Source organism: Bradysia coprophila, unplaced genomic scaffold (genome assembly GCF_014529535.1).
Source record: "Bradysia coprophila strain Holo2 unplaced genomic scaffold, BU_Bcop_v1 contig_88, whole genome shotgun sequence".
In the NCBI taxonomy this organism is placed as follows: domain Eukaryota; kingdom Metazoa; phylum Arthropoda; class Insecta; order Diptera; family Sciaridae; genus Bradysia; species Bradysia coprophila.
The window spans coordinates 166623-191656 of NW_023504015.1; the positions used below are offsets into that span (position 1 = coordinate 166623).

Sequence of the window (25034 nt, forward strand, 5' to 3'; positions counted from 1 at the left end):
TTTTTAGCGCATCTAAAAAACAAAACCAGAAACATTTGTGAAGGTTACCACCAGAGATGCTGTTGAGGGTGATTTTTTTTGCAGTAGTTAAAACAAACTGAGCAAAAATTTAACGAAAATAAATTAATGAAGTAGTTATACTTTGAAAGACAGAAGTCACCCGGTGGTAAAACAGCCACATAATACCGTCTATATTATGTGATCGTCCAAAGCCGGTGTAAATCGTTGATGGCCACTTCAACGCTAAAAACTTAGATTGCACAAATTTCCTTTTTTTGTTTTTCAAAACACGTAATTCCTAAGTCATTTCATTCAACTAATTAAAATTTACTGTCATTAGCAACATTTGAAAGGTCATAATCGGAGAAAAACTAGGAGTATTGTTTAAGCAGCTTCAGCTGCTTCAGTTTGATACCAATTATTTTAACGTTTAATGCTTAATGCTTGAAGGAGGCGTTAAATATATAAAAGAGACTAGTCAACCCCTCTTATGCAAAATTATGAGTCATGGTAGCTATCACGGATGCCCAATTAGCCAAATTCTGCCTATTTCCAATTCGGAATTTTCTAATTAGTGTCTGTAGAATCAGTAAAAATGTTATCCGAACGGAAAAGCGAACGAATCTCATTACGACTTCCGCAATTTTCAATTTGATTATCGGATTTATTTATTTTTCGAAAGGAAGGCAATCGGACTTCGTTGAGTAATGCCGTTTTTCGAAAATGAGTTCCTATAAAGATGTCAACGCTGATCATCTGTCAAATGAATGTCGTTTATTAATTTGTTTTATTCGCTGAGTGTGGGTGATTGTTTCCAAGATTGTTTCTATTAAATTGTATAATTTGTCACAATTTGATTTTTAAAAATGAAGCGAGCTCACGAAAACAGTGAAAGATATGCGGTAATTGAAACTAGTGACGAAGAAGGTACTTATGTCGAATTCGTACCGCAATTGTGGCTGGAATTGGCTAGAAAAGCAGCGGGACCTTGTGCAGTTTTATTTTCCACGCCGTACAAAACAGCAAAGCAGGGACAATTTTTTGCGGTTCCTAAAACAAGCGAAATTTATGTGTACGAAACCACTAGATGATGGAAAATGGGAGCTGAAAAATGGAAGAATTTTGAAGCTAAACTTAGGTTTGATTATTAATTTCACTGACATTTAAGGTTCCGTTTTAAACAAATGTAATTATTATGGATGCAGGGTCTCTTGAAGAAGCCCTCAGCGCTGAAAAGTACTACAGTGACTATTTTAGTACAACAGAAGCTGAAAAAAATTATGAAAAGGCGGCCGCATCATCTACGAAAAAGGTCATGCGCAAAAAGGAAGAAGGCATTCCTGAACAAAGCCGGTGATTCTTCGGACAGCGACGATAATGAAGATGGTGGTACGGATTTCAGCTTTTCGTTCTGTGTGACATTTGCTTTCCGTAGCGTTTTGTCAACGTATTGTTTATCATCACTTCAGGAGTCAATGCAATCTCAAATTACAACATTCGATTCGCCACCGACGCTCAGGATCTTTTCACATTGGATCAGTCGAACAACATACTGAGCATTGACATGGATCAGTTGGCTGAAGAAAGTCTGTTCGGTTCAGGAAATCAAACCTCACATTCAGTTCAGCAACCAACGTCGTATTCGCAAACGATTCAACCGACATTCAGTTCACCTCCAAATCGACAAACGTTTGCTTCGCTAGGCAATTTTTCTGATCCATTAAACGAAACTTTCATGGCGATCAATGAAGTGCTAAACGAAGAAGACATGAATGAAGAACGAATTTCCGAAATGGATGGTCAGGTCTCATCAACTGAAACTGACCTTCAGAACTGTGCTCCGAACACCGATTGCTGCAAAGGGCATCAGAAAATCCTGAATAAAATCGACTATGTCCAGAAAAAGCTTTCCAAAGAGTTGGGTCAACTTCGACAGGAAACGAACGGTAATCGTAAATTGTTGCTCCAGCTTTTGAAACGTAACGAGGACGATGGTAACGGTCAACCTGAAGATGTCCAAGATGAACCGGTTCACTTGGATATGGCAGAAATTGATGAATTCAATGAAAAATTCAAGTCCAAGGACTCGGAATACTTAATTCATTTCAACAAATCGTTGAAAATGGACCAGAAATTTGCCGACAATTTGTTGCAGAAGCTCGAACAAATGAAAGGCGACGATGAAACTAAGACCGCACGAAAAATCTTGAAGGCACTTTGTCATTTTGAATGTTTGAAGGATTTCACTTGGTTGGGTACAAGAAAAATGAAATCTTTCCAAGACTTGCACTTGATTGTGGAAATGATGACAAAATTAATCGAAGGCAAATATCCACAATGTGATGCGATGAGCATTCTAACAAAGGTTGTCCAGCAACGAACAAAAAGTGCGAAAGAAGCCTGGTCAAAACAGAACGAATCATTATCGGTGTCGCAAGTTGTTGATTCCGGAGCTGACACTGTCAACAAAAATGATAAGCCGACGAATGAAATGCCGACTATTGATAACGAAACGGTGGTTATCGTAGTGCCGTCCAGTGTCGAAACCGATGATAATATGACTTCCGGGTAAGTCGAATATTTACGCGTAATTTACGTTCCCATTCTATCCAATTAAAATCGAGATCGTTCCTAAACTAATAAAATTATTGAAATTAACAAAATGCCGGTGAATAAAATTGAAACAATTTTATTGAGAAGATGAATTGATAAATGACAGTCTGGACTAAAACTAACTGTTAAAAACAACGAAATTATATAAATTTAACTGAATGAAATGATGTGATATAATTACAAGTGCAATGAATAATACATCAGTCATCGCAGACTGACCAAAACAAGATTAGCAATAGTGTTAGTTTTCGACTGATAATAATTACAACGAAATGTGATGAAGTGTGATAAAATTAACCAAATTACAAGAGTGGAATGAATACAAACGAGTCTACATCTTTAATCATAAATAATTTTGATTCAACATGATCCACATCAATATTCAAATAATTTGATAAATCGCGTTCAAAACATTGACAAATATGTAAAAATGTTGATTTTAATGGATTCTCAAAATAATCAAATTTTTGTTTAAAAACTCGACAACTTATTTTAATTTTTTTATCGACCAAGATTGCTTTGTGAAACAGTCCCACACAACCCGATTTCGTTAAAAACCACCGATTACCCTCTGACACATCCAGCATAAATTTTTCATACTCATCACGAGAAAAAAAAGTTTTAGTCACATTACCATCGTCATCATAGTCCTCGTCCACTTTGAATTTTAGCATGGGAAATTTAGTCACTTCAGCGCTAGAGACAAAACGACAGTGATATTTTTCCATTGTTCGATTATATGCTTGCTCTAAATACGCTCCTTGTCGCTTAGTGAACTCTTTCAAGCCCGAATTAGCAGTTTCGAACTCCCACATAGCAAAGGCATCCAACGGCTCGTTCTGAGCTAGACATCCAACGGCTCGTTCTGAGCTAGGCACTCATCAGCTAAGTGAATTAAGTTGTGAATGCTGTAAATCAGACGAAATTGTCCAAAGTTTTTACCAAGAGTTTTCACATACTCATGCAGCATTCCCTTCGCAATAGAATTTTTAGCCCCGTACGAAGTACTGGGGGCTTATAAGATTAATATGCCGTTTGTAACACGTCGAATTGGAAGCAGACAGTAAGGGCAAAGCATTTGGTTATGTTCATAGATGACGAATCCGCAATAAAAAAAATGTCCGTCCGTCCGTCCGTCCGTCCGTCCGTCCGTCCGTCCGTCCGTCCGTCCGTGACCCCTCTAGCTAGAGTAAATCGCAACCTTTTTTCAAAATTCTTTTTTTCCCCGATTGGTATCGACAAAAGTAATGTAGGGCATGGTAGGGTCGGCCCTTCCAGAGCTAGGGCCCTATAGGTGTTTTTCAGTCTTTCGACGATATCTACCGAAATATGCACTCAATAGCTGCTTGTGATATATCAAATGAAAGGTATTGACGAGTAGAACAAAGTTGCTGAACATTGTTTTTGGGTAAGATGCAACGTGGGCTTGTTGGGAGGACTCAAAGGTCGTTACTCGGCCCTAAGTGTTTTTTGCACATAAATCGAGTAAATCTCATCCGATTTTGCTAGTTTTAGTTTTTTATGGAAGGTAATTGAATACCGAAAAGAACGTGACGAAAAAAGTTTCAAATTAGGGCCCTTGGACTAAGGCCGCTACTCGGCCCTAAGTGTTTTTTGCACATAAATCGAGTAAATCTCATCCGATTTTGCTAGATTTAGTTTTTTATGGAGTCTAATTGAATACCGAATAGAATGATGGCGAAAAAAGTTTCAAATTTGGGCCCTTGGACTAAGGCCGCTACTCGGCCCTAAGTGTTTTTTGCACATAAATCGAGTAAATCTCATCCGATTTTGCTAGTTTTTGTTTCATTTGAGAGATAATTGAATGACGAATAGAATGATGGCAAAAAAAGTTTCAAATTTGGGCCCTTGGACTAAGGCCGCTACTCGGCCCTAAGTGTTTTTTGCACATAAATCGAGTAAATCTCATCCGATTTTGCTAGATTTAGTTTTCTATGGAATCTAATTGAATACCGAAAAGAACGTGGCGAAAAAAGTTTCAAATTTGGGCTCTTGGACTAAGGCCGCTACTCGGCCCTAAGTGTTTTTTGCACATAAATCGAGTAAATCTCATCCGATTTTGCTAGATTTAGTTTTTTATGGAGTCTAATTGAATACCGAAAAGAACGTGGCGAAAAAAGTTTCAAATTTGGGCCCTTGGACTAAGGCCGCTACTCGGCCCTAAGTGTTTTTTGCACATAAATCGAGTAAATCTCATCCGATTTTGCTAGTTTTTGTTTCATTTGAGAGATAATTGAATGACGAATAGAATGATGGCAAAAAAAAGTTTCAAATTTGGGCCCTTGCACTAAGGCCGCTACTCGGCCCTAAGTGCTTCTTGCACATAAATCGAGTAAATCTCAACCGATTTTGCTTGTTTTTGTTTCATTTGAGAGGTAATTGAATACCCAATGGAAAGTTGGCAAAAAATTGTGGGTTTCTAAAATAATGTCGTAAATTGTTGGTTTTATTTGAAAGGTACTTCGTACGGGCTTTCGTAATTGCGCTATGCGCAATTTTAAAAATGAACAGTTTCAGTAAATTTGACAATGCGCAACTTGACTTGCATTTTGGTAACATACGCATTAGAGGGTTGTGGACGTATTAGGGTTCCGAGCTTATTAGGGCTACGGACGTATAATGGTTGCAGACAAAATTGGATTACGGGTTGTACGGGGCTAAGTGGCAGCAAACGCTCCGACTGTTCTGATGCCTTGTTTTCTTTGAAATGTCTTTCGTGGCTCAAAATTCGGGTTCCAATTACAAATAGCAACAAATGCTCGTACTGAAATTTTGGTAAGACTTTTTTCATCGCAACGATACAAAGATACAAGAGGAACTGTCTCAATTGAGTACATTTAAATCTTTTGTACTTTCGGATATCTTTGACTGGTCGAGCGAATTCAGTTGGTTTTGTTAAGACAGCAATGTTTAATACGTTATTCACTTCATCAATTTGAGCAGAGGACAACCGAAGTTTATAATTAGCAGTATCAACATTATACCAAAAGAGTAGTCGTCTTACCGCACAACCGTACACTAAATGCATTGCATCGAGAGGTGATTGAGTTATACAACGTAACCCTAAGTGTTCCTCGACCAGCGACTGAAAATGGTGGTGCTCTGGTTGTATTCTGTCCTCAAAATTTTCATCCGTTCTCAGTGGAGCATCCAAGTCAGTGAAGCAGACCCGATTATTTTTGTGAACGCCGGTTACAGTGCATCGTCCACATCCGTAGTAGCCAGTTGGATATTTTATGCCTGATGAGAAACCACTTTTCTGTTTAATAAATTATTCGGTAAGCCGGAACATAATTTCGATGAAAACACAGACCTAGCATGTCGCATCGACCTGGAGCATCACCGAGAAATCTTCCCGGGCGAATTGCAACGACGTGGTTGTAGCCAATTTTTAAGCCTTGCTCTTTTAGCGTTTTCAGCTCAGAAACAAAATCACTCGTGAAACAGTTGAAATCTTTCGGTTGACCAGTAGAACTGTAGTAAATCCCGACAAGAAACGGTCTTCCGATGCAAGGAGTTCTAATTTTACACCAAATAGGCCAAAACACATTATCAGTGCTGTCTGTCATTTCGACGCCATCCGTATCGTAATCAATCACGATGATTTCTAATTCACTTGCGTCTAGAAGGTTTTGTTTCAATGTAAATTCAACACCTTCTGCAATTCCGATGTGAATGTAATGCCCTGGATCCACTTTTCGAATTAATTTAGCCGTATCGCGTGGAGTGTGCATCAGCGAGCGGGAGTCTGACTCTAAGTCTGGGAAGTCATACGGACGTAGTATTTTCAGGAGTGCCGTGAGCCCATCTGCTTTGATTTTAAAATTGTTGGCCCATGACGCAATCTCGCTTGATAGCTTCCAATTAGACTTCTTAGGAATTCCATTCCTGTGGGAATAAAATACCTTTCGTTGTCAGTTTCATCAATTTTACGTTTTCTTGAATTATTGTTGTTCATTTCTAGCGAGAGCTCTTACTCAACTGAACACAAAAAGTAAACTCTATTCTCAAAATGACGGCATATATCAAAAATCGTAAATAGGTGGAAAGTCCTATTGACATCCTTTTGCTTTTCCTTTTAGGAACCGACTTATTACTTTTTGCAATTCCGATAAGTAAAGCAAATCCGATTTTGAAGGTGCCGATTTTTTTGTCCTAAGGAATTCCGGTGGAAGAATTTGGCTAATTGGGATGCCCTTTTTGTAAATTTACCGAGAAGATCGGCGGACAAAAAAATGTGCAAAGTGAACCTGAGGATCAGTGGAAAGGAAAAGTTGTCTATTCGAACCATATCGGTTTCAGCCAACGAACCGATGAAACCTTTAGAGACAGATTACACCCCGAGCATCATAAACCAGAATTTGGATCGAAACGTTCGGTTCTGGAAAATCTGGGATTCAGGATGATATCCCAATTTCCACTGGATCCAATGCATATTATTGATTTGGGCGCAGTTTTAAAAGGATTGGAATTTTTGGTTAAGGCGCAGAACATTCCAAGCCTCGTGATAGATATTGACAAATTGTCCGAGCGCATTCTTGCTTTTGGCCGTTTTCGACCGTCTGACTTTGCACGAGACATCCGATCGCTCAAAGACTTGCAACATTTCAAAGCAACAGAGCTTAGACAATTTTTGATGTACGGTGGTATAGTGTTTTTAAAGGGTGTATTGCTGATCATATACATGATCATTGGCTGCTTTTGCATGTTGCGGTACGACTGCTTGCTACCGAAAGTTTGACCAAACACAACATTGACACTGCCGAACAACTTCTTCACAAATATGTTGAGCAGTACCCATCAATCTACGGTGAAGATTCCATTACCTACGTAATACACGTCTTGCTGCATATTACGTACTATTCCAGACGTTACGGTCCGTTGGATTCCTTTTCTTGCTATAAGTTTGAAAATTTTATTCAAAAGCTCAAAGGATATTTGGGAAATGCGATTAATCCGCTACAGCAAATGCGTAATAGAATCGAGGAGGAGGAAATGTATAATCCCGAATCGTTTACCGTTTCCAATTTCAACAAGATGGAAATAAAATGCGACGAGAAGGACTCCTTCGTTGCATTGAAGAAAGAAGGACAGACCCGGCCATTCAAAGTGATCTCAATTTACGAACGAGATTCGGAAAAGTTCTTGGCGGTTCGACGTTGTTTGAATATACACAATTTGTACACCACTCCTATCGCATCAAGCACAATTGGCGAGATAACATATGACGGTCTAGATTCCACAATAGAACACTTCAAATCATCGGAAGTTGTCTATACATACTGTAGAGTACCGCACAACAACATTTTTGTCCTGATACCAATTTTACATATACAGCATTCCGTTCATTCAATAAGTAGCAGCTAATTTATTTCACAACGATACAACGATACAGTGTAAATAATTTGCAAAAACTCGTCTGAATCTACTCAAAACTGTCTTTACTTGATCCGTTTTAATTATTTTGTTTCTTTGCAGTGTTTACACAACAACACAACACAATGCAAAAAGACTCATTCAATTCAACCACCACAACATTGCCAAGTAATAGCCTGCCAAACAAAAAACCAATATTTGTGACGATACAAAAATCTGGAAACAATATTATTTTAGGTACGTATTGAATTGTAGATGAACAGTTTGTTGTGTTCTAAATATTTAATTTTTGTGTTAAGCGAAGCCAAAACTTATAACAGCACCTCCTTCTCAAATACCGAAACTTTATGTTTCCTCATCACATATAAAACTTGGAAAATCAAATGGTTCTCACCTTAAAGGTAAACAATTTATATACAATTTTGTGATGTTTTAGTATGTCAATGCATAGATTTTCGATTACGCTTCGATAAATGTCGATCTTCGTGTTCATTAAAAATTGTCGAATCAGGTCCATAGTAACTGAACTCTATTTCAAAAAGTAAGAAATGAGAAATGATCAAAACCTATTTTAGCTTCAATATTTTCACATTTACTGCACGAAATATGTATTCGATTTCCGTATAAAAAGATATGTTGCGGCTAGTTCGATCTAAAACTTACACCAAAGCACTGTGTTTTTGGCCTTCTATTGAGTGATTTCAAAGTCAGCATCGGTGCTTGACAGTGCTTTGCTTACACTGAAGTAAAAATAAGTAGAAACGTTTTCGTTTTGTAGGTTTATGTGAATTATTTTTCTGTTTCTACTTACTCATTTTGAGACGAGTTTTCTCTTCTATTATGTCATTATGTCAACCAAAAAACAAAATAAATTCTCACCGAATCTCAAGAAATAGCTTCGAAAAGATAATTACGTTTACATGCTACATGCGTCGAAAACCGTACTTTTCATGTTTCTACATGTGCACTACTCTCGACGCCCTCAGCATATAAAATCCATTACATAACTCGGGATGAAAATGAAAAGTCTCGTTTTCGTGTATTTATCGACCTCGACTACGTCTCGGATCAACAAAATTCACACGAAAACTCTACTTTTCATCTTTTTATCCCTAGTAATGTAAAATACTATTTTGTAACTTTGGGTAGTAGTCATTCAACGTAAAGAAAATAATTTGATTGAATCCTTTCGTAAGCTTAAATAATGACGAAAAAAAGGGAGACCATACAAACCCAATTCAATCCAATCAAATTAACTTCTATGGTGCTCGACAGTCTACGGTTGAATCTTTTCCGAATCAGTGTAAGTAACTCAACCGAACGTCGTTTAAAATTCATTTATCTCCTGTAATGTCATAATATTCACAATTTGAGTGTCACTTTTAGAATCAAAATGGGCTATATTTAAACACGTCATTCACAGAACGTACGTTTATTAACTGAAAATTTCGATACATGGTCATTTGCGCACGGCTAACTTCGATAATTTCACTTTTATTCACGGAAAACTTCGATAATTTCTCATTTATTCACTGAAAATTGACAAGTTCTTGACAGTGTACTAGATGTGTGTTTTATTTGTGGGGATTATGAATGAGTGACGGTGTCATGGCGTGTTTATGTTTCAGTTTGATTTTTGAAATTTGTTTTTTATGGTGATTATGACATTACGGGAGATAAAACCTTGTTCCTAACACGGTAGTAAATGGGATTGTTTTGCGCACACGATGTGTTGCCGAACTCGCTTCGCTCGTATCGGCAATCTCACATCTAGTGCGCAAAACAATCCCATTTACTACCTTATTATGAAAATACATATTCTACATTCTTTGAATTTAACGTCACTTAGTACTATTACAACAATTACAACATGGCCCAAACAAAACGTATCCTCCAGTAAATATAAATTTCATTCACAACCGAAAGAAGTCGATTAAACATTCGATCGAAGCCAGTAATGTAAATTGCTCGTTGAAGATGCAGGGAATTGCACCAAATTTTAAAACAAAACCCGTCGAAAAGAAATTGTAAGTACTGAATACAGACTTTGTAAATATGTTAATGACTTGAATGTGGTCTCAATTGAATCTTTTTACATGTTTAAAGCTAAAAAAACAAATCCGAACGATGCATCTGGAATACCGAAGTACAAATTCCCTCTTCCTCCTCCGAAAATGAATTTCACGGTTCAAACTAATACGGTCTTTAACACGGCAATCGATGAAAACACGCAGGACACACAAATTATTCCACCACCAGATACTTCAATGTCATCGATTTGCAATGAAACCTCTGACGACGGTAGGAATTGTTTCAGTTTTTCGTTGGCCTTAAGTAGCACGTCAATAATACTAAATTGCTAAGTGATAACTCGATATAAAAGAGGTTAAAAAAGGTTAACTTAGAATAACTAAAATTTGTTGGTTTTCATCAATTCAGATCAATTCAATGGCGTTCCAAGTAACTGTGCTTCATTCAAAACAAGGCATCAGAACAGTCGGAGCGTTTGCTGCGACTTAGCCCCGTACGACCCGTAATCCTATTTCGTCCGTAACCATAATACGTCCGTAGCCGTAATACGCCCGGAACGGTCCAATTTACTGAAAGTGTTCATTTTTAAAATTGCGCATAGCGCAATTACGAAAGCCCGTACGAAGTACCTCTCAAATGAAACCAACAATTTACGACATTATTTTAGAAACCCAAAATTTTTTGCCAACTTTCTATTGGGTATTCAATTATCTCTCAAATGAAACAAAAACTAGCAAAATCGGATGAGATTTACTCGATTTATGTGCAAAAAACACACTTAGGGCCGAGTAGCGGCCTTAATCCAAGGGCCCAAATTTGAAACTTTTTTCCCATCATTCTATTCGACATTCAATTATCTCTCAAATGAAACAAAAACTAGCAAAATCGGATGAGATTTACTCGATTTATGTGCAAAAAACACTTAGGGCCGAGTAGCGGCCTTAATCCAAGGGCCCAAATTTGAAACTTTTTTCCCATCATTCTATTCGACATTCAATTATCTCTCAAATGAAACAAAAACTAGCAAAATCGGATGAGATTTACTCGATTTATGTGCAAAAAACACACTTAGGGCCGAGTAGCGGCCTTAATCCAAGGGCCCAAATTTGAAACTTTTTTCCCATCATTCTATTCGACATTCAATTATCTCTCAAATGAAACAAAAACTAGCAAAATCGGATGAGATTTACTCGATTTATGTGCAAAAAACACTTAGGGCCGAGTAGCGGCCTTAATCCAAGGGCCCAAATTTGAAACTTTTTTCCCATCATTCTATTCGACATTCAATTATCTCTCAAATGAAACAAAAACTAGCAAAATCGGATGAGATTTGCTCGATTTATGTGCAAAAAACACTTAGGACCGAGTAGCGGCCTTAGTCCAAGGGCCCAAATTTGAAACTTTTTTTGCCATCATTCTATTCGACATTCAATTATCTCTCAAATGAAACAAAAACTAGCAAAATCGGATGAGATTTACTCGATTTATGTGCAAAAAACACACTTAGGGCCGAGTAGCGGCCTTAGTCCAAGGGCCCAAATTTGAAACTTTTTTCCCATCATTCTATTCGACATTCAATTATCTCTCAAATGAAACAAAAACTAGCAAAATCGGATGAGATTTACTCGATTTATGTGCAAAAAACACACTTAGGGCCGAGTAGCGGCCTTAATCCAAGGGCCCAAATTTGAAACTTTTTTCCCATCATTCTATTCGACATTCAATTATCTCTCAAATGAAACAAAAACTAGCAAAATCGGATGAGATTTACTCGATTTATGTGCAAAAAACACTTAGGGCCGAGTAGCGGCCTTAATCCAAGGGCCCAAATTTGAAACTTTTTTCCCATCATTCTATTCGACATTCAATTATCTCTCAAATGAAACAAAAACTAGCAAAATCGGATGAGATTTACTCGATTTATGTGCAAAAAACACACTTAGGGCCGAGTAGCGGCCTTAATCCAAGGGCCCAAATTTGAAACTTTTTTCCCATCATTCTATTCGACATTCAATTATCTCTCAAATGAAACAAAAACTAGCAAAATCGGATGAGATTTACTCGATTTATGTGCAAAAAACACTTAGGGCCGAGTAGCGGCCTTAATCCAAGGGCCCAAATTTGAAACTTTTTTCCCATCATTCTATTCGACATTCAATTATCTCTCAAATGAAACAAAAACTAGCAAAATCGGATGAGATTTGCTCGATTTATGTGCAAAAAACACTTAGGGCCTAGTAACGACCTTTGAGCTCTTCCAACAAGCCCACGTTGGATCTTACCCAAAAACAATGTTCAGCAACTTTGTTCTACTCGTCAATACCTTTCATTTGATATATCACAAGCAGCTATTGCGTGCGTATTTCGGTAGATATCGTCGAAAGACTGAAAAACACCTATAGGGCCCTAGCTCTGGAAGGGCCGACCCTACCATGCCCATTTTCGAACTTGACCTTACTTTTGTCGATACCAATCGGGGAAAAAAAGAATTTTGAAAAAAGGTTGTGATTTACTCAAGCTAGAGGGGTCACAGACGGACGGACGGACGGACGGACATTTTTAGCCCCGTACGAAGTACTGGGGGCTTATAAGATTAATATGCCGTTTGTAACATGTCGAATTGGAAGCAGCCAGTAAGGGCAAAGCATTTGGTTATGTTCATAGATGACAAATCCGCAACAAAAAAAATGTCCGTCCGTCCGTCCGTCCGTGACCCCTCTAGCTAGAGTAAATCACAACCTTTTTTCAAAATTCTTTTTTTCCCCGATTGGTATCGACAAAAGTAAGGTCAAGTTCGAAAATGGGCATGGTAGGGCCGGCCCTTCCAGAGCTAGGGCCCTATAGGTGTTTTTCAGTCTTTCGCCTATATCTACCGAAATACGCACGCAATACCTGCTTGTGGACACCTCAAATTCTTCAGAAACTGCAAGTAGACTGCCATTTCTGGAACTCCACGAAATTGTTGGGGATTCAGATAAGCCTTGTGATCAGCTTGTAACTAAGCAAGCAGTTGAAACCGATACCAACATATCTCCAGAAACCGAGTATGGTGAAATCATAAATAGACTTGATCGAATAGAGGCCATGCAGCTAGCTTCGTCGAAACGGGATGCACAAATTTTAGTAGCGGTCAAAAAGTTATGTTTACAATACACAAAACATAACAACGACAACGACGAAATTAAAAAACTGCTACCAATAAGGGATGAGATTGAGCTGATTGAAATGGATACGCGTATCATAGAAGACACAAGCTTTTAGGAAAAATTGGTAAGTTTATTTCAAAAGTTATGCAAGTGCAACCCTTTTTGGTGGTAGTTTTATGTTTGCCAAAGGTGTGGTAATGTTATTATCAAAAAATGTATTGAAAAGCCGTTTATTCAAAAATGTGAGTTAAAGTTTTCTTTACTGCACGGATCCAAAACTTTACCTTTTTTGAATAGAATACCTTACTTCGCAATGGGATAAATGATGGAAATGGTACTTCTTGTGTGTTTACCGACCTCGGCTACACCTCGATCGGAAAATTTCACACAAGAAGTACTATTTTCATCATTTGCCCCATTGTTAAGTAATGTACTATTAGGAAAAAAGTTGAGCCAACGCAGTGACTTTATAGTTAACATGTCATGCATAAGTAATCTAGATTTTCGGTGCTCAAAATCTCTGATTTTTAACAAATTGTTGAAGCACGATTAGTACTTCTATTAGGTTACTATACCAGGGAGGTAATTGGCCATCTCGTATCCAAATAAGTAAAATTATCCAAGGGCTGCCCAAGGTAATTTGGCTCATCGTGACTGGAGATAACCAATTTTTTACCGTGAACTGTATTGGGTTTTACCATAGCACTAAACCAAGCACTAGAACAGATTTTTTTTAATGGAAATTTAGCCTCTCTGATCTGCCGCAAAATAAACAAAATGTTTTGAGCCGCCACAAGTATAAATTTAATGGAAGCCTCTAAAGTGGCACAAATTTAAAATTTTTAGTTCACTTTAAAACGTAGACAAGTTAGGTCATTTCAAACAGATTTATAGAAATTCGCACAAATAATTGTCAAATATTGTTGTTTAATGATTTGTCAATAAGCAATTGATGAAACATTTATTTATCGAAACCAAAATACTGTCAACAACTAGAACTATAATGACAACATAGTAAGGTTGCATACGCAGGCCCCTCTTGACAAATCTTTTCTACTGCTTGGTTCAGATGCTATTGTTTTACCTTACGAACTCAGTAAAGGGCCGAAGAGCCATATAACCTTTCTAGTAAGGTAAAATAGTTTTCGTTTCATCGAGTATTTATATCTGTATCCTTCCTTTTTAGATTGCATACATACGTGGATTCAAAACAACAAACAATCCGGACAATTTTACAGCATTTTTCAATGTTCTTTTGGCTGATGAGTTAGTGGCCCAGTTCAATTTGAAAGGAATCATGGGCAAAAAGAAATTGGACGGATTCAAAATCATAGAGATTATACAGGGTAGGTTTTATCTATTAAAATTCCTTACACTCTTACAAATATTTTTGAGTACAACCAACGCGCTTCAAGCACTGATTATAGTGGTCAGCTGCAGAAAGTAATATATTTTACATGAAAATGTTTTTACAGTGTTTTTAGTCTGTATGATACACCGTATAGTTGACTAACAAATTTTATAGTTGACTATCAAATTTTATATTTGACTAACAACTTGATAGCAGACTAACAACTTGATAGTAGACTATCAAATTTGATAGTTGACTATCAAGTTGTTTGTCATTTATCAAGTAGGTAGTTTTTTACTCCCTTTACAACTACATCTTACGCCAGCAAAATGCCTGTTATCACATTAGCACACTTTGATTAAAAAGTGTAAGAAATTTTAATAAAAAAGTTAAATTTTTGCAGGCAATATAAGATGAATTATCTCAACTAATTTTTGAAGATTTTTTTCAAATACATGGAATTAAATGAATCAAAGAGAATATTGTAAAAATTTTACGAGTGTGACGATTGAGAGAGGCAATTTACACAGTCGATGAGCCATTGAATGGAAAGCAGCCATTTTTTGTTGAATGGGACAATGTGACGTCGATGGTATAAAACGTTGCGTACTCGTTGGTTTATGATAAACTGCCAATTCAACTCTGTTTTTCTTCCGTATCAATAACAAATCCCAACAAAAATCTCTTCGAGAAAAGTGTGACGCAGTCTTTGAAATACAATTTCTAAAATGAATGATATCGCTAGAGTTGACGCTTTCAGCTTCGTTACGCAAAAATTAAATTTTACACCCAATTTTAGTTCAAACAAGCTGTGATAGCGCAAATACAGTTTTTCTCAAATTATAAGTACTTTATTCTACGATATTCAAACAGCAAGTGATATTACAATTTAGATGTTCTACAGTGGTCGGTTATACAAATGAACTTTTCTGAGTGAAATGAATTAATGAATGAATCTTATCTACATGCGCCGATGCGCCGGAAACTTGGTATATTTTCCAACATTTCCCCCCACTTGAAGCATTTAATTGCTGAAATGCTTTAACCACTTGATTGCCTAGCAAAATTAACTTTTGAATACACTATGTTGAACAACTAGCCGAGTCGACCCCGGTTTAGACTAGCCCGAACCCCATAGTGCACCAAATTTTTTTTTTTTTTTTTAAATCCAACTCCACATGCTAGACTAACTAATCGACATTTCTGAACTTTTTTTTTTTTTTTACATCCGAACAATATGAATGTGATTCCTACTTATTTCTTATTGTATTCATCTTCCTTCCAATCACTTAATTACAAAACGAGCCGTCAGAACAGTCGGAGCGTTTGCTGCGACTGAGCCCCGTACAAACCCGTACATCTATTGCGCACGTGACCCTACTTCGTCCGTCGCCCTACTCTTACCGTAAGCCTATTGCGCCCGTAAACGTCGTAAAATTCTTATGCAATGTGTATGTCTTAAAAATTGCGCATAGCGCAATTACGAAGCCCCGTACGACGTTCCTTTCAAAAGTAACACAAACTACACTTCCCACTGATCAGTGATTTTGGAATTATCATTTTCACCTATTTATATTGATTTTACAAAAATCCAAAATGGCGGCCGACGGCCATTTTGTTAGGAGGTGGAAAGTACAACGGCTGCTTTACATTCGTTAGTACCTTTCAAACAAAAAAAAATTCATGAAATTCGGTTAAATTTTACTCGAGATATTAACAAAAAACACCACCTTCACTGTACGGCCGAGTAGCCACATATAAGCTCACTCCAAGAGACCTAGCTCACGCTCCGGTAAACCGAATTTCATAAACTTTTTTTTCCCTGATTGGTACGGTCAATACCTATCTAATAAATCAAAATCCATTTAAATCCGTTCAAATTTGACTAACCTACAAGCAAAAACGGCTTGCCGCCCTGTACCTAGTTCACACCAAGGGGTCTAACTCACGAGTCGGTCATCCAATTTCCATAAACTTTTTTTTTGTGGATAGGTATTGTAAATACCTTTCATTTGACGTATCACTTACAAGTTTAACGTTTAAATGGCCAGAGATATCTTCGGAAAACGTTAAAGCACTTATGGAGCCCCAGCTCTGGAGGGGTCGACCCAAAATCGCCCATCTTCGAACTTAGCCTCACTATTTCAACTACCTTTCAGGGAAAATTTTTTTTTTTTAAATCGGATTTGATTTACTCAAGATATCGACGTGACAGACGGACAGACGGACAGACAAAATTTTTATTGCGGATTCGTTATCTGTGAACATAGGCAAACACTTTGCCCTTACCGTCTGCTTCGAATTCCATCAATTACACACGGCATCGTAATCCTATAAGCCCCTTCGTACTTCGTACGGGGCTAAAAAACTTTTACAAAATGCAGGAAAAAGGTATCTAATTTGCTTGTGAGCCATTAAAACCTGCATACCAACAACTTAATTAAATTTTACGTTAATTCAACAATTATTCTATTGGCAATATTGAGACCTTATTAATCGTGCGTTTGAATGTTTTACCTCCCGATGTCTTCAGCGTGATTACTCTAGTATTATTATCGTTGCCTGGATGAATTTCTATAATTTTTGCTAACGGCCATTTCGTGGGTGGTAAATTGTCTTCACGATAAAGTGCGAGTTGACCAACTTTTATGTTTTGTTGTTGTTCTTCCCACTTCGGTCTTTGTTGTAGCTTTGATAGGTAATCTTTGGACCAATAATTCCAAAACTGCTGATACATTCTTTGGACCAACTTCCAACGTTTGAGACGACTGATATTGTCATCGATTAAGCAAGGTTCGGGAACAGTGGTTGGAGCCTCTCCTAAAATGAAATGACCGGGTGTTAGATAGTTCAAATCATTTAAATCGTCGCTAATTGAACATAATGGGCGAGAATTTAAACAGGCTTCAATTTGACACAGAATGGTACACATTTCTTCAAAGGTGAACGTATAATCACCGACAACTCTTTTCAGATGATATTTTATCGATTTCACCCCAGCTTCCCAAAGACCACCATGGTGAGGGCTTGCGGGCGGATTGAAATGCCAAGTGGTTCCTTGTCTAGCAAAGTAATTTTGAATCGTTGGGTCTTTGTTTAGTTCTGCCATGTGTTCTCGTAGGATGTTGTCTGCTCCTACAAAGTTAGTTCCGTTATCGCTGTACAAATCAGTGACTTGTCCCCTTCTAGCCACAAATCGTTTAAATGCTTCGATGAATTTCACAGACGTCATATCGCTGACGAATTCGATGTGGATAGCTTTTGTTGCAAGACATACGAAAATCGCAATGTATGACTTTGTTTCGATGTTCGCGTATTTCCCTCTAGACCTTCCAATGAAATTCTTAACTGTTACTGGTCCAGCGAAGTCTACGCCGGAATGTGAAAATACTCGATTGGGAGTTACACGATTTCTAGGTAAATCTACCATGACTTGTTGTTGTGGTTTACAATTGAACGGATAACATTTTATGCAACTGCTGACGACTTTACGTATCTGTTGTGACCGTCCAAAAATCCAAAATTTGTTGAGGAATGCTGACATCAAACTTGGACCACCATGCAATGTGAGATCATGTGCTTGCTCAATTAGCAACTTCGTAAGATGATGTCTTTTAGGCAATATAATCGGATGCTTCGACTCAAACGGTAAATCGGAATTTGACAGCCTTCCCCCAACTCTGAGAATACCATCACTATCAAGAAAGGGTCTCAATGGCAACAATTTGCTTTTTCGCGGTAGTTCATCCCCGAACAAACACAATTCAATTTCAGTCTCAAAACATTCTGCTTGTGTACACTTAATCCAAGATTTTAATGCTGCTCGATATTCGTTCGCTTTCGGTGTATTAGATTTTGGTTTGTCCTTATAACTTGGCAACCATCTTAAGACAAATGCTGTTGTTTATAGTAACGATGATAAGCTCGAAAACGACTTCAGTACATTGCTCATGTGAAGATCAGTATTCTGCACTCTGACATGCATTGTATGAATAGCATTTTTCCTTTCTTCATCCGTTTCGTAATGTCCAGTTTGTTGATTCGGTCTGTTAGTTTTATCATTCATCATCCATCCTGGTCCTTTCCACCACAATTCATGATCATTTAAATTTTGTGGTTCTACTCCTCTTGTTGCACAATCAGCTGGATTATTGTTAGTGTCGACGAATCCCCATGACTTTACTTGCGATAGCTGTTGAATTTCTGTTATTCTATTCGCTACGAAGACGTTCCAGTGATTTGGATGTGACGTGATCCACGCAAGACAAATTGTTGAATCCGAGTATAGGTATGTGTCAACATCTTCAAAACTTAATGATTTCTTCACTTTGTTGACTAGATTTGCTAACAGTACACAACCACATAGCTCCAATTTCGGTGTAGATATGACTTTAATCGGTGCTACTTTCGTTTTGCCACTAATTATGCTGACCTTTACTGTTCCATCTTCATATTCAACTCTGCTGTAAACTACTGCTGCGTATGCTTTAATCGATGCATCGGAAAAGCCGTACAGTTCCACTTTACAAGTTTTGCTTGTTCCGAGCCATCTTTCTAGCTTGACTTGTTCTAGAGATGCCAAATTACTTCTGAATAACATCCATTCATCATATTTGTCCTTTGGTAGATTATTATCCCAATCTAAGCCTTTAATAGTCCACAAAGATTGCATGAATATCTTTGCTATTACTGTCGATGGTGATAACCATCCAATTGGATCAAAAAGCTTCGCGATGTCTGATAGAACTTCTCTTTTAGTGACGGTGGGCTTGAGTTTGCTCAATGTAACCTTGAATTGAAAACAATCAGTTTTCTGGTTCCAATATACTCCTAGAGTTTTAATGCTTGTATCAACTAGTTCCACTATAGCTTCTGCGTCGTGACGATTTTCAATGGGTACGTTCTCTAAAATTTCTCGTTTATTCGAATACCATTTTCTTAGAAGAAAACCACCTCCTTTCAGCATTGCAATTAATTCGTTTTGTAGTTTAATCGCTGACTGTACATCATGACTGCCTGACGAAACATCATCCATATAGAAATCCCTTCTTGTGACTTGAGCTGCTAGAGGATAATTCGGTTCTTCGTCTGTTGCTAATTGATTTAGTGTTCGAGTTGCTAGAAACGAAGCCGATGCTGTACCATCAATTACTGTTGTAATACGGTATTCCAGAATTGGTTCATTTGGTGAGAATCTCCATAGAATTCTTTGGTAATCCCGTTGATGTGGTGCCAGTTTAATTTGTCTAAACATCTTCTCTATGTCTGCTATGAATGTGACGTAGTGCGTTCTCCATCGTATTAATATATCGTACAGGTCATCCTGTGTTTTCGGTCCCACTAACAATTTGTCATTCAGCGATATTCCATTCGTTGACTTTTTCGATGCATTGAAGACAACTCTCAGTTTGGTTGTTAGACTTGATTCCTTCATAACTGCATGGTGTGGCAAATAGAATTTTTCGTTCGTTGAGATGTTCATCCGATTGCTTGGTACTAATTCCAAATGCCCAGAGTTTAACAAGTTTTGAATATATTCGTGATATCGCTCCTTTAGCAATTGATTTGTCGAAAACCGTTTTTTCCATCCTAAATAAGCATTGAAGTGCAGCAACTCTCGAGTCGCCCAAATTCTCATTCGATTTGTCTGGATCAAATGGTAGACTAACTTGATACCTTCCATCCTGTAGCCGTTGTACATTGCTCTGATAATTACTTTCTGCTTGTTGTTCCTTTACTGTGTATTTCCGTTGTTGCGGTACCTCTTCCATTTCCCAGAATGATTTTAAAATATCGTTCAAGTTTTCGTTGTGTATAACGGTGTGTAAGCTATTAATCTGCGGCACGACATCTTCTACTTTCACTTTGCCAAACATCAACCATCCAAGTCTTGAATTCATAGCAGTAGGTGAATTGTCGATTTTCCGAATGATTCCATCCAGTATAATTTCTTCGTACACTTCAATTCCTAACAGAATGTCAATTGACGACGATTTATCGTAGAATTCATCGGCTAGCTTGAGTCCATTCAAATGTGGCCAATCTTTGCGTTGAATTTGCGTTGAAGGTAGATCTGCCGAGACATTCTTTATTGTGAATGCTTCTACTTCAACTTTAAACTTCGTGTCGACGCGTGAAGAGACTATGAACCTTACAACCGACGTGCTTTCTTGTACTATCATTCCTCCTACTCCCTTGATTGGTATATTCTGTGGTGCCTGCAGAATACCTAATTGCCTTGCCAATTGCAATTTGATGAGAGAGCCATTAGATCCTTCATCGATGAGTGCTCTAGCAATAATCACTTTTCCGTCAGTTGTTTCCACGTTAACTATTGCTGTTGCTAGTAGTGCCGTTCTAGATGTTGCGATAGTGTTCGAATTGATGTCTCGATTAAACTGATTGCTTTGGCTCGCATGATGAGCATTCGCTTGTGGAGCATTCGATTGTTGTATATTTGCCTGATATTGCTGACTTGATTGCATGCTTGAGCTTGGTGTTGAGTATGCTTTGTGGATGAGAGTATGATGCTTCTTGCTACATTGTTGACATCTGCTTGGATTTTTACACTCAGAAGTGTTGTGGTTCGGTCTCAGACAATTAAAACAAAGCTTTTTCGATTTAATTACATTTACTTTACTATCATGACTGAGGCTGATAAACTCAGTACACAATCCGATCATGTGTCCTTGCTTGTTGCAAAAGTTACAAAAATTTGCTTTAGGTTGAGTTGATTGACTTGCTTGTTGAACATTTTTGTTCTTGCTTTGATTTCGATACGCTGCTGCATGATGAATTTCGTTGATACTTTTTGATTTTGAGCTGCTTATCATTTCTAATGATTGCCAACGATTTTCAAGAAATTCGCTTAGTGCCTGGAACGTAGGTAATTCATCTTTCTTTAACGTGAGCTCCCATTGCTTGTGTGTTTCTTCATCTAGCTTCGATGCCACAATATATACCAGTATAGCATCCATTGATTCACCGGCAGACCCAGTACTTTTAGCGACCGAATGGATTCATTTGATTTGTCGATCAAATTTTTTATCGCACCAGCATCGTCACATAGAATTGCTTCCTGACTAAAAAACGTCTGTAGATGTGCATCGACTATAAATCTTTTGTGCTCGAAACGATTCGTAATAAGTCTCCACGCCTCAGCATAATTATTGCCAGTCATGTGCAAAGATTTGATGAGTTGTTCGGCTTCCCCAAACACGTTGTCCTTTAAATAATGGAACTTTTGCACGTCCTTGAGCTTTTTGTTTTCATGAATCATCGAAATATAAAGATCCTCAAACGCTGGCCACTCTTTGTAGTCGCCATAGAACTGAGGAATGTTTAAACGAGGTAACTTTATTTCCGATTCAACTAAATTTTGTTGATGACCTTGATCATTCTGCTGTATGCGCTGATCACGTAACGTAGCTTTACTCTCAATGGCTTCTTTCAATTTTGCAACACAAAGATGATAGTAGTCCTCTATTTGCCCGTGATGTACATACTCAACTTCGATTCGATCATCACCACATTTTGCTTCAATTTCTCTTTGCAGCGCCTTAAATTCATCATACAACTCAATTATGGAGTCTAATCTAGTTTTAAGGTCATGTATCGTAGCGTTAGGGTCAATTTTCTTACAATATCCAACGTATCTGTTGAACTGACTTTGAATAGAGGCTTGCCTTTTGAAGTCAGCCATGTTGCACCCTCTTTTTACCGGCAATTAACGAAGAAAAGGAAACGCAATCAAATCAGATTTAGATAAGGACAGTCAAATTCCGATTTCGTACAGAAAAACTTTATTCAATCGACCAGTAAAGCGAGATCTAATACTTCAGGCACACGTGTCCGATTAGCGGTAAACCTCCAGCGTGTTACACCACCTGATATGCCGACCGAAAATGTCTAGTCCGTGGCAGAATTCACACAATCATTTATCTTAATCAAACGTTAGAAAATATCAGGTTGATAACAGTTCGCAAAATTTCGTTCGATTAATTAAATGTTCACAACCAACCGGTAATTATACTACAATATGCGAAATGCAACCGGACTATAAGTTCAATGACCTAACCGATCGCACACATTACTTCGTATCGTTCGATGTATGAATCTCTAAATCGTTCGCATAGATTCGTTCATATGCTTGTGCCACTCTGCGCGTTTTCAATGTTCTATCGTCTTAAGCACATGTACCGAACAAACAACGCGTCTAATTATTCACTCATTCGATGCTACCGCTACTTTATATGTCTTTATTGCACTCCAATTTTGTCCTCTTTTCCTTTAAATCATATCATAAGTATAGCTTTGAATATAAATTTCTCTTCAAAAACGCTTGAGCAAGTGCCTGTTCATACACTTGTAAAGTTTAATTCACATGTTTGACCATCATTTGTTGCTTTGGAAGTTTAGCTTTGTAATGAATATTTGTACTTATCTTTTGATAAATTCGCCCAGTGAAATGAGGTGCGATTCAAGCCAATTTTTGAGCCAAAATGCATACGAAACCAATCCACCATGTATATTGCCAATTGCCGTTATATGCTTCAGCTCTACAATGCTCGTTTCCGGGAAATTGATATTCGTGTACTTTAGTTACGAATTATTTCGGCAAACAATTTACTCGCGACTGTTTTAATTCGGTTTTAATTTTCAAAAAAGACTTGAACTTTCACAACCACGCTCTGCTACCAATGATAGCGCAAATACAGTTTTTCTCAAATTATAAGTACTTTATTCTACGATATTCAAACAGCAAGTGATATTACAATTTAGATGTTCTACAGTGGTCGGTTATACAAATGAACTTTTCTGAGTGAAATGAATTAATGAATGAATCTTATCTACATGCGCCGATGCGCCGGAAACTTGGTATATTTTCAACAAGCTGGCTTAGTTTTTTCTATCATCTGCAAATAATTTTTACCAAAAAAAAAATTTGACTGGAAACAACCAAAATTTTACCAAAAAAATCTGCGTCGCAAAGTGGCAAATGTTCAGGAACAGATCAGCAAGAAATTTATCTGCCGCATGCCGACGCAGATTTTTTTGGTAAAATTTTGGTTGTTTCCAGTCAAATTTTTAGCCCGTACGAAGTACTGGGGGCTTATAAGATTAATATGCCGTTTGTAACACGTCGAATTGGAAGCAGACAGTAAGGGCAAAGCATTTGGTTATGTTCATAGATGACGAATCCGCAATAAAAAAAATGTCCGTCCGTCCGTCCGTCCGTCGTCCGACCCCTCTAGCTTGAGCAAATCACAACCTTTTTTCAAAATTCTTTTTTTCCCGATTGGTATCGACAAAAGTAAGGTCAAGTTCGAAAATGGGCATGGTAGGGCGGCCCTTCCAGAGCTAGGGCCCTATAGGTGTTTTTCAGTCTTTCGACGATATCTACCGAAATACGCACGCAATAGCTGCTTGTGATATATCAAATGAAAGGTATTGACGAGTAGAACAAAGTTGCTGAACATTGTTTTTGGGTAAGATGCAACGCGGGCTTGTTGGGAGGGCTCAAAGGTCGTTACTCGGCCCTAAGTGTTTTTTGCACATAAATCGAGTAAATCTCATCCGATTTTGCTAGATTTAGTTTTTTATGGAAGGTAATTGAATACCGAAAGAACGTGGCGAAAAAAGTTTCAAATTTGGGCCCTTGGACTAAGGCCGCTACTCGGCCCTAAGTGTTTTTGCACATAAATCGAGTAAATCTCATCCGATTTTGCTAGTTTTTGTTTCATTTGAGAGATAATTGAATACCCAATGAAAGTTGGCAAAAAATTTTGGGTTTCTAAATAATATTGTAAATTGTTGGTTTTATTTGAGAGGTACTTCGTACGGGCTTTCGTAATTGCGCTATGCGCAATTTTAAAAATGAACACTTTCAGTAAATTTGACCATGCCCAACTTGACTTGCATTTTGGTAACAGACGCATTAGAGGGTTGTAGACGTATTAGGGTTCCGGGTGTATTACGGCTACGGACGTATTATGGTTACGGACGAAATAGGATTACGGGTCGTACGGGGCTAAGTCGCAGCAAACGCTCCGACTGTTCTGATGCCTTGTTTTTGGTAAAAATTATTTGGCAGATGATGAGAAAAACTAAGCCAGCTTGTTTGAACTAAAATTGGGTGTAAAATTTAATTTTTGCGTAACGAAGCTGAAAGCGTCAACTCTAGCGATATCATTCATTTTAGAAATTGTATTTCAAAGACTGCGTCACACTTTTCTCGAAGAGATTTTTGTTGGATATCAGTCGTTTTAGAAGTGTAGTCAACACTGCTTTTTATAAACAGTTTACAGTTTAATTCAAAAATTTGACGAAATTCGAAAATTTGACGAAATTCGAAAATTTGACAAAATTCGAAAATTTGACGAAGTTCGAAAATTTGTCGAAATTTGACGAAATTTGACGAAATTCGAAAATTTGACGAATTTGAAAATTTGACAAAATTTGAAAATTTGACGAAATTTGAAAATTTGACGAAATTT

The 25034-nt window shown here is 37.6% G+C and overlaps 3 protein-coding genes across 3 annotated transcripts; 1 reads left to right on the forward strand and 2 right to left on the reverse strand.

Annotated features, from left to right (window-relative positions):
* Window positions 1-3494: 3494 nt before the first annotated feature.
* LOC119084716 lies at window positions 3495-8126 on the reverse strand. Its single transcript, XM_037194793.1, has 3 exons — window positions 5948-8126; window positions 5279-5874; window positions 3495-3521 (listed from the first exon to the last, which is right to left on the reverse strand). The coding sequence occupies exons 1-3, from the start codon at window positions 6366-6368 to the stop codon at window positions 3495-3497; spliced, it is 1044 nt and encodes a 347-aa protein (XP_037050688.1). The 5' UTR covers window positions 6369-8126.
* LOC119084710 lies at window positions 8126-10484 on the forward strand. The gene is made up of 4 exons (XM_037194790.1): window positions 8126-8247; window positions 8310-8411; window positions 9860-10037; window positions 10117-10484. Exons 1-4 carry the CDS (start codon window positions 8136-8138, stop codon window positions 10118-10120), a joined length of 396 nt encoding a protein of 131 aa, XP_037050685.1. The 5' UTR covers window positions 8126-8135; the 3' UTR covers window positions 10121-10484.
* A 6363-nt stretch (window positions 10485-16847) lies between these two features.
* LOC119084717 lies at window positions 16848-21023 on the reverse strand. Its single transcript, XM_037194795.1, has 3 exons — window positions 20255-21023; window positions 18487-19974; window positions 16848-18435 (listed from the first exon to the last, which is right to left on the reverse strand). Exons 1-3 carry the CDS (start codon window positions 21021-21023, stop codon window positions 17003-17005), a joined length of 3690 nt encoding a protein of 1229 aa, XP_037050690.1. The 3' UTR covers window positions 16848-17002.
* Window positions 21024-25034: the final 4011 nt, after the last annotated feature.

Coding starts and splice junctions, on each gene's coding strand:
- LOC119084716 (XM_037194793.1), bottom strand. CDS start 6,368: ATGCACACTCCACGCGATACGGCTAAATTAATTCGAAAAGTGGATCCA. Junction 5,875..5,947: donor AGGTCGATGCGACATGCTAG/GTCTGTGTTTTC, acceptor GTTTCTCATCAG/GCATAAAATATCCAACTGGC. Junction 3,522..5,278: donor CACTTAGCCCCGTACAACCC/GTAATCCAATTT, acceptor TCTGATTTACAG/CATTCACAACTTAATTCACT.
- LOC119084710 (XM_037194790.1), top strand. CDS start 8,136: ATGCAAAAAGACTCATTCAATTCAACCACCACAACATTGCCAAGTAAT. Junction 8,248..8,309: donor TGGAAACAATATTATTTTAG/GTACGTATTGAA, acceptor TTTTGTGTTAAG/CGAAGCCAAAACTTATAACA. Junction 8,412..9,859: donor AAATGGTTCTCACCTTAAAG/GTAAACAATTTA, acceptor AACGTCACTTAG/TACTATTACAACAATTACAA.
- LOC119084717 (XM_037194795.1), bottom strand. CDS start 21,023: ATGCAATCAAGTCAGCAATATCAGGCAAATATACAACAATCGAATGCT. Junction 19,975..20,254: donor AAAGGAACAACAAGCAGAAA/GTAATTATCAGA, acceptor CACACCATGCAG/TTATGAAGGAATCAAGTCTA. Junction 18,436..18,486: donor GAATACTGATCTTCACATGA/GCAATGTACTGA, acceptor TATAAACAACAG/CATTTGTCTTAAGATGGTTG.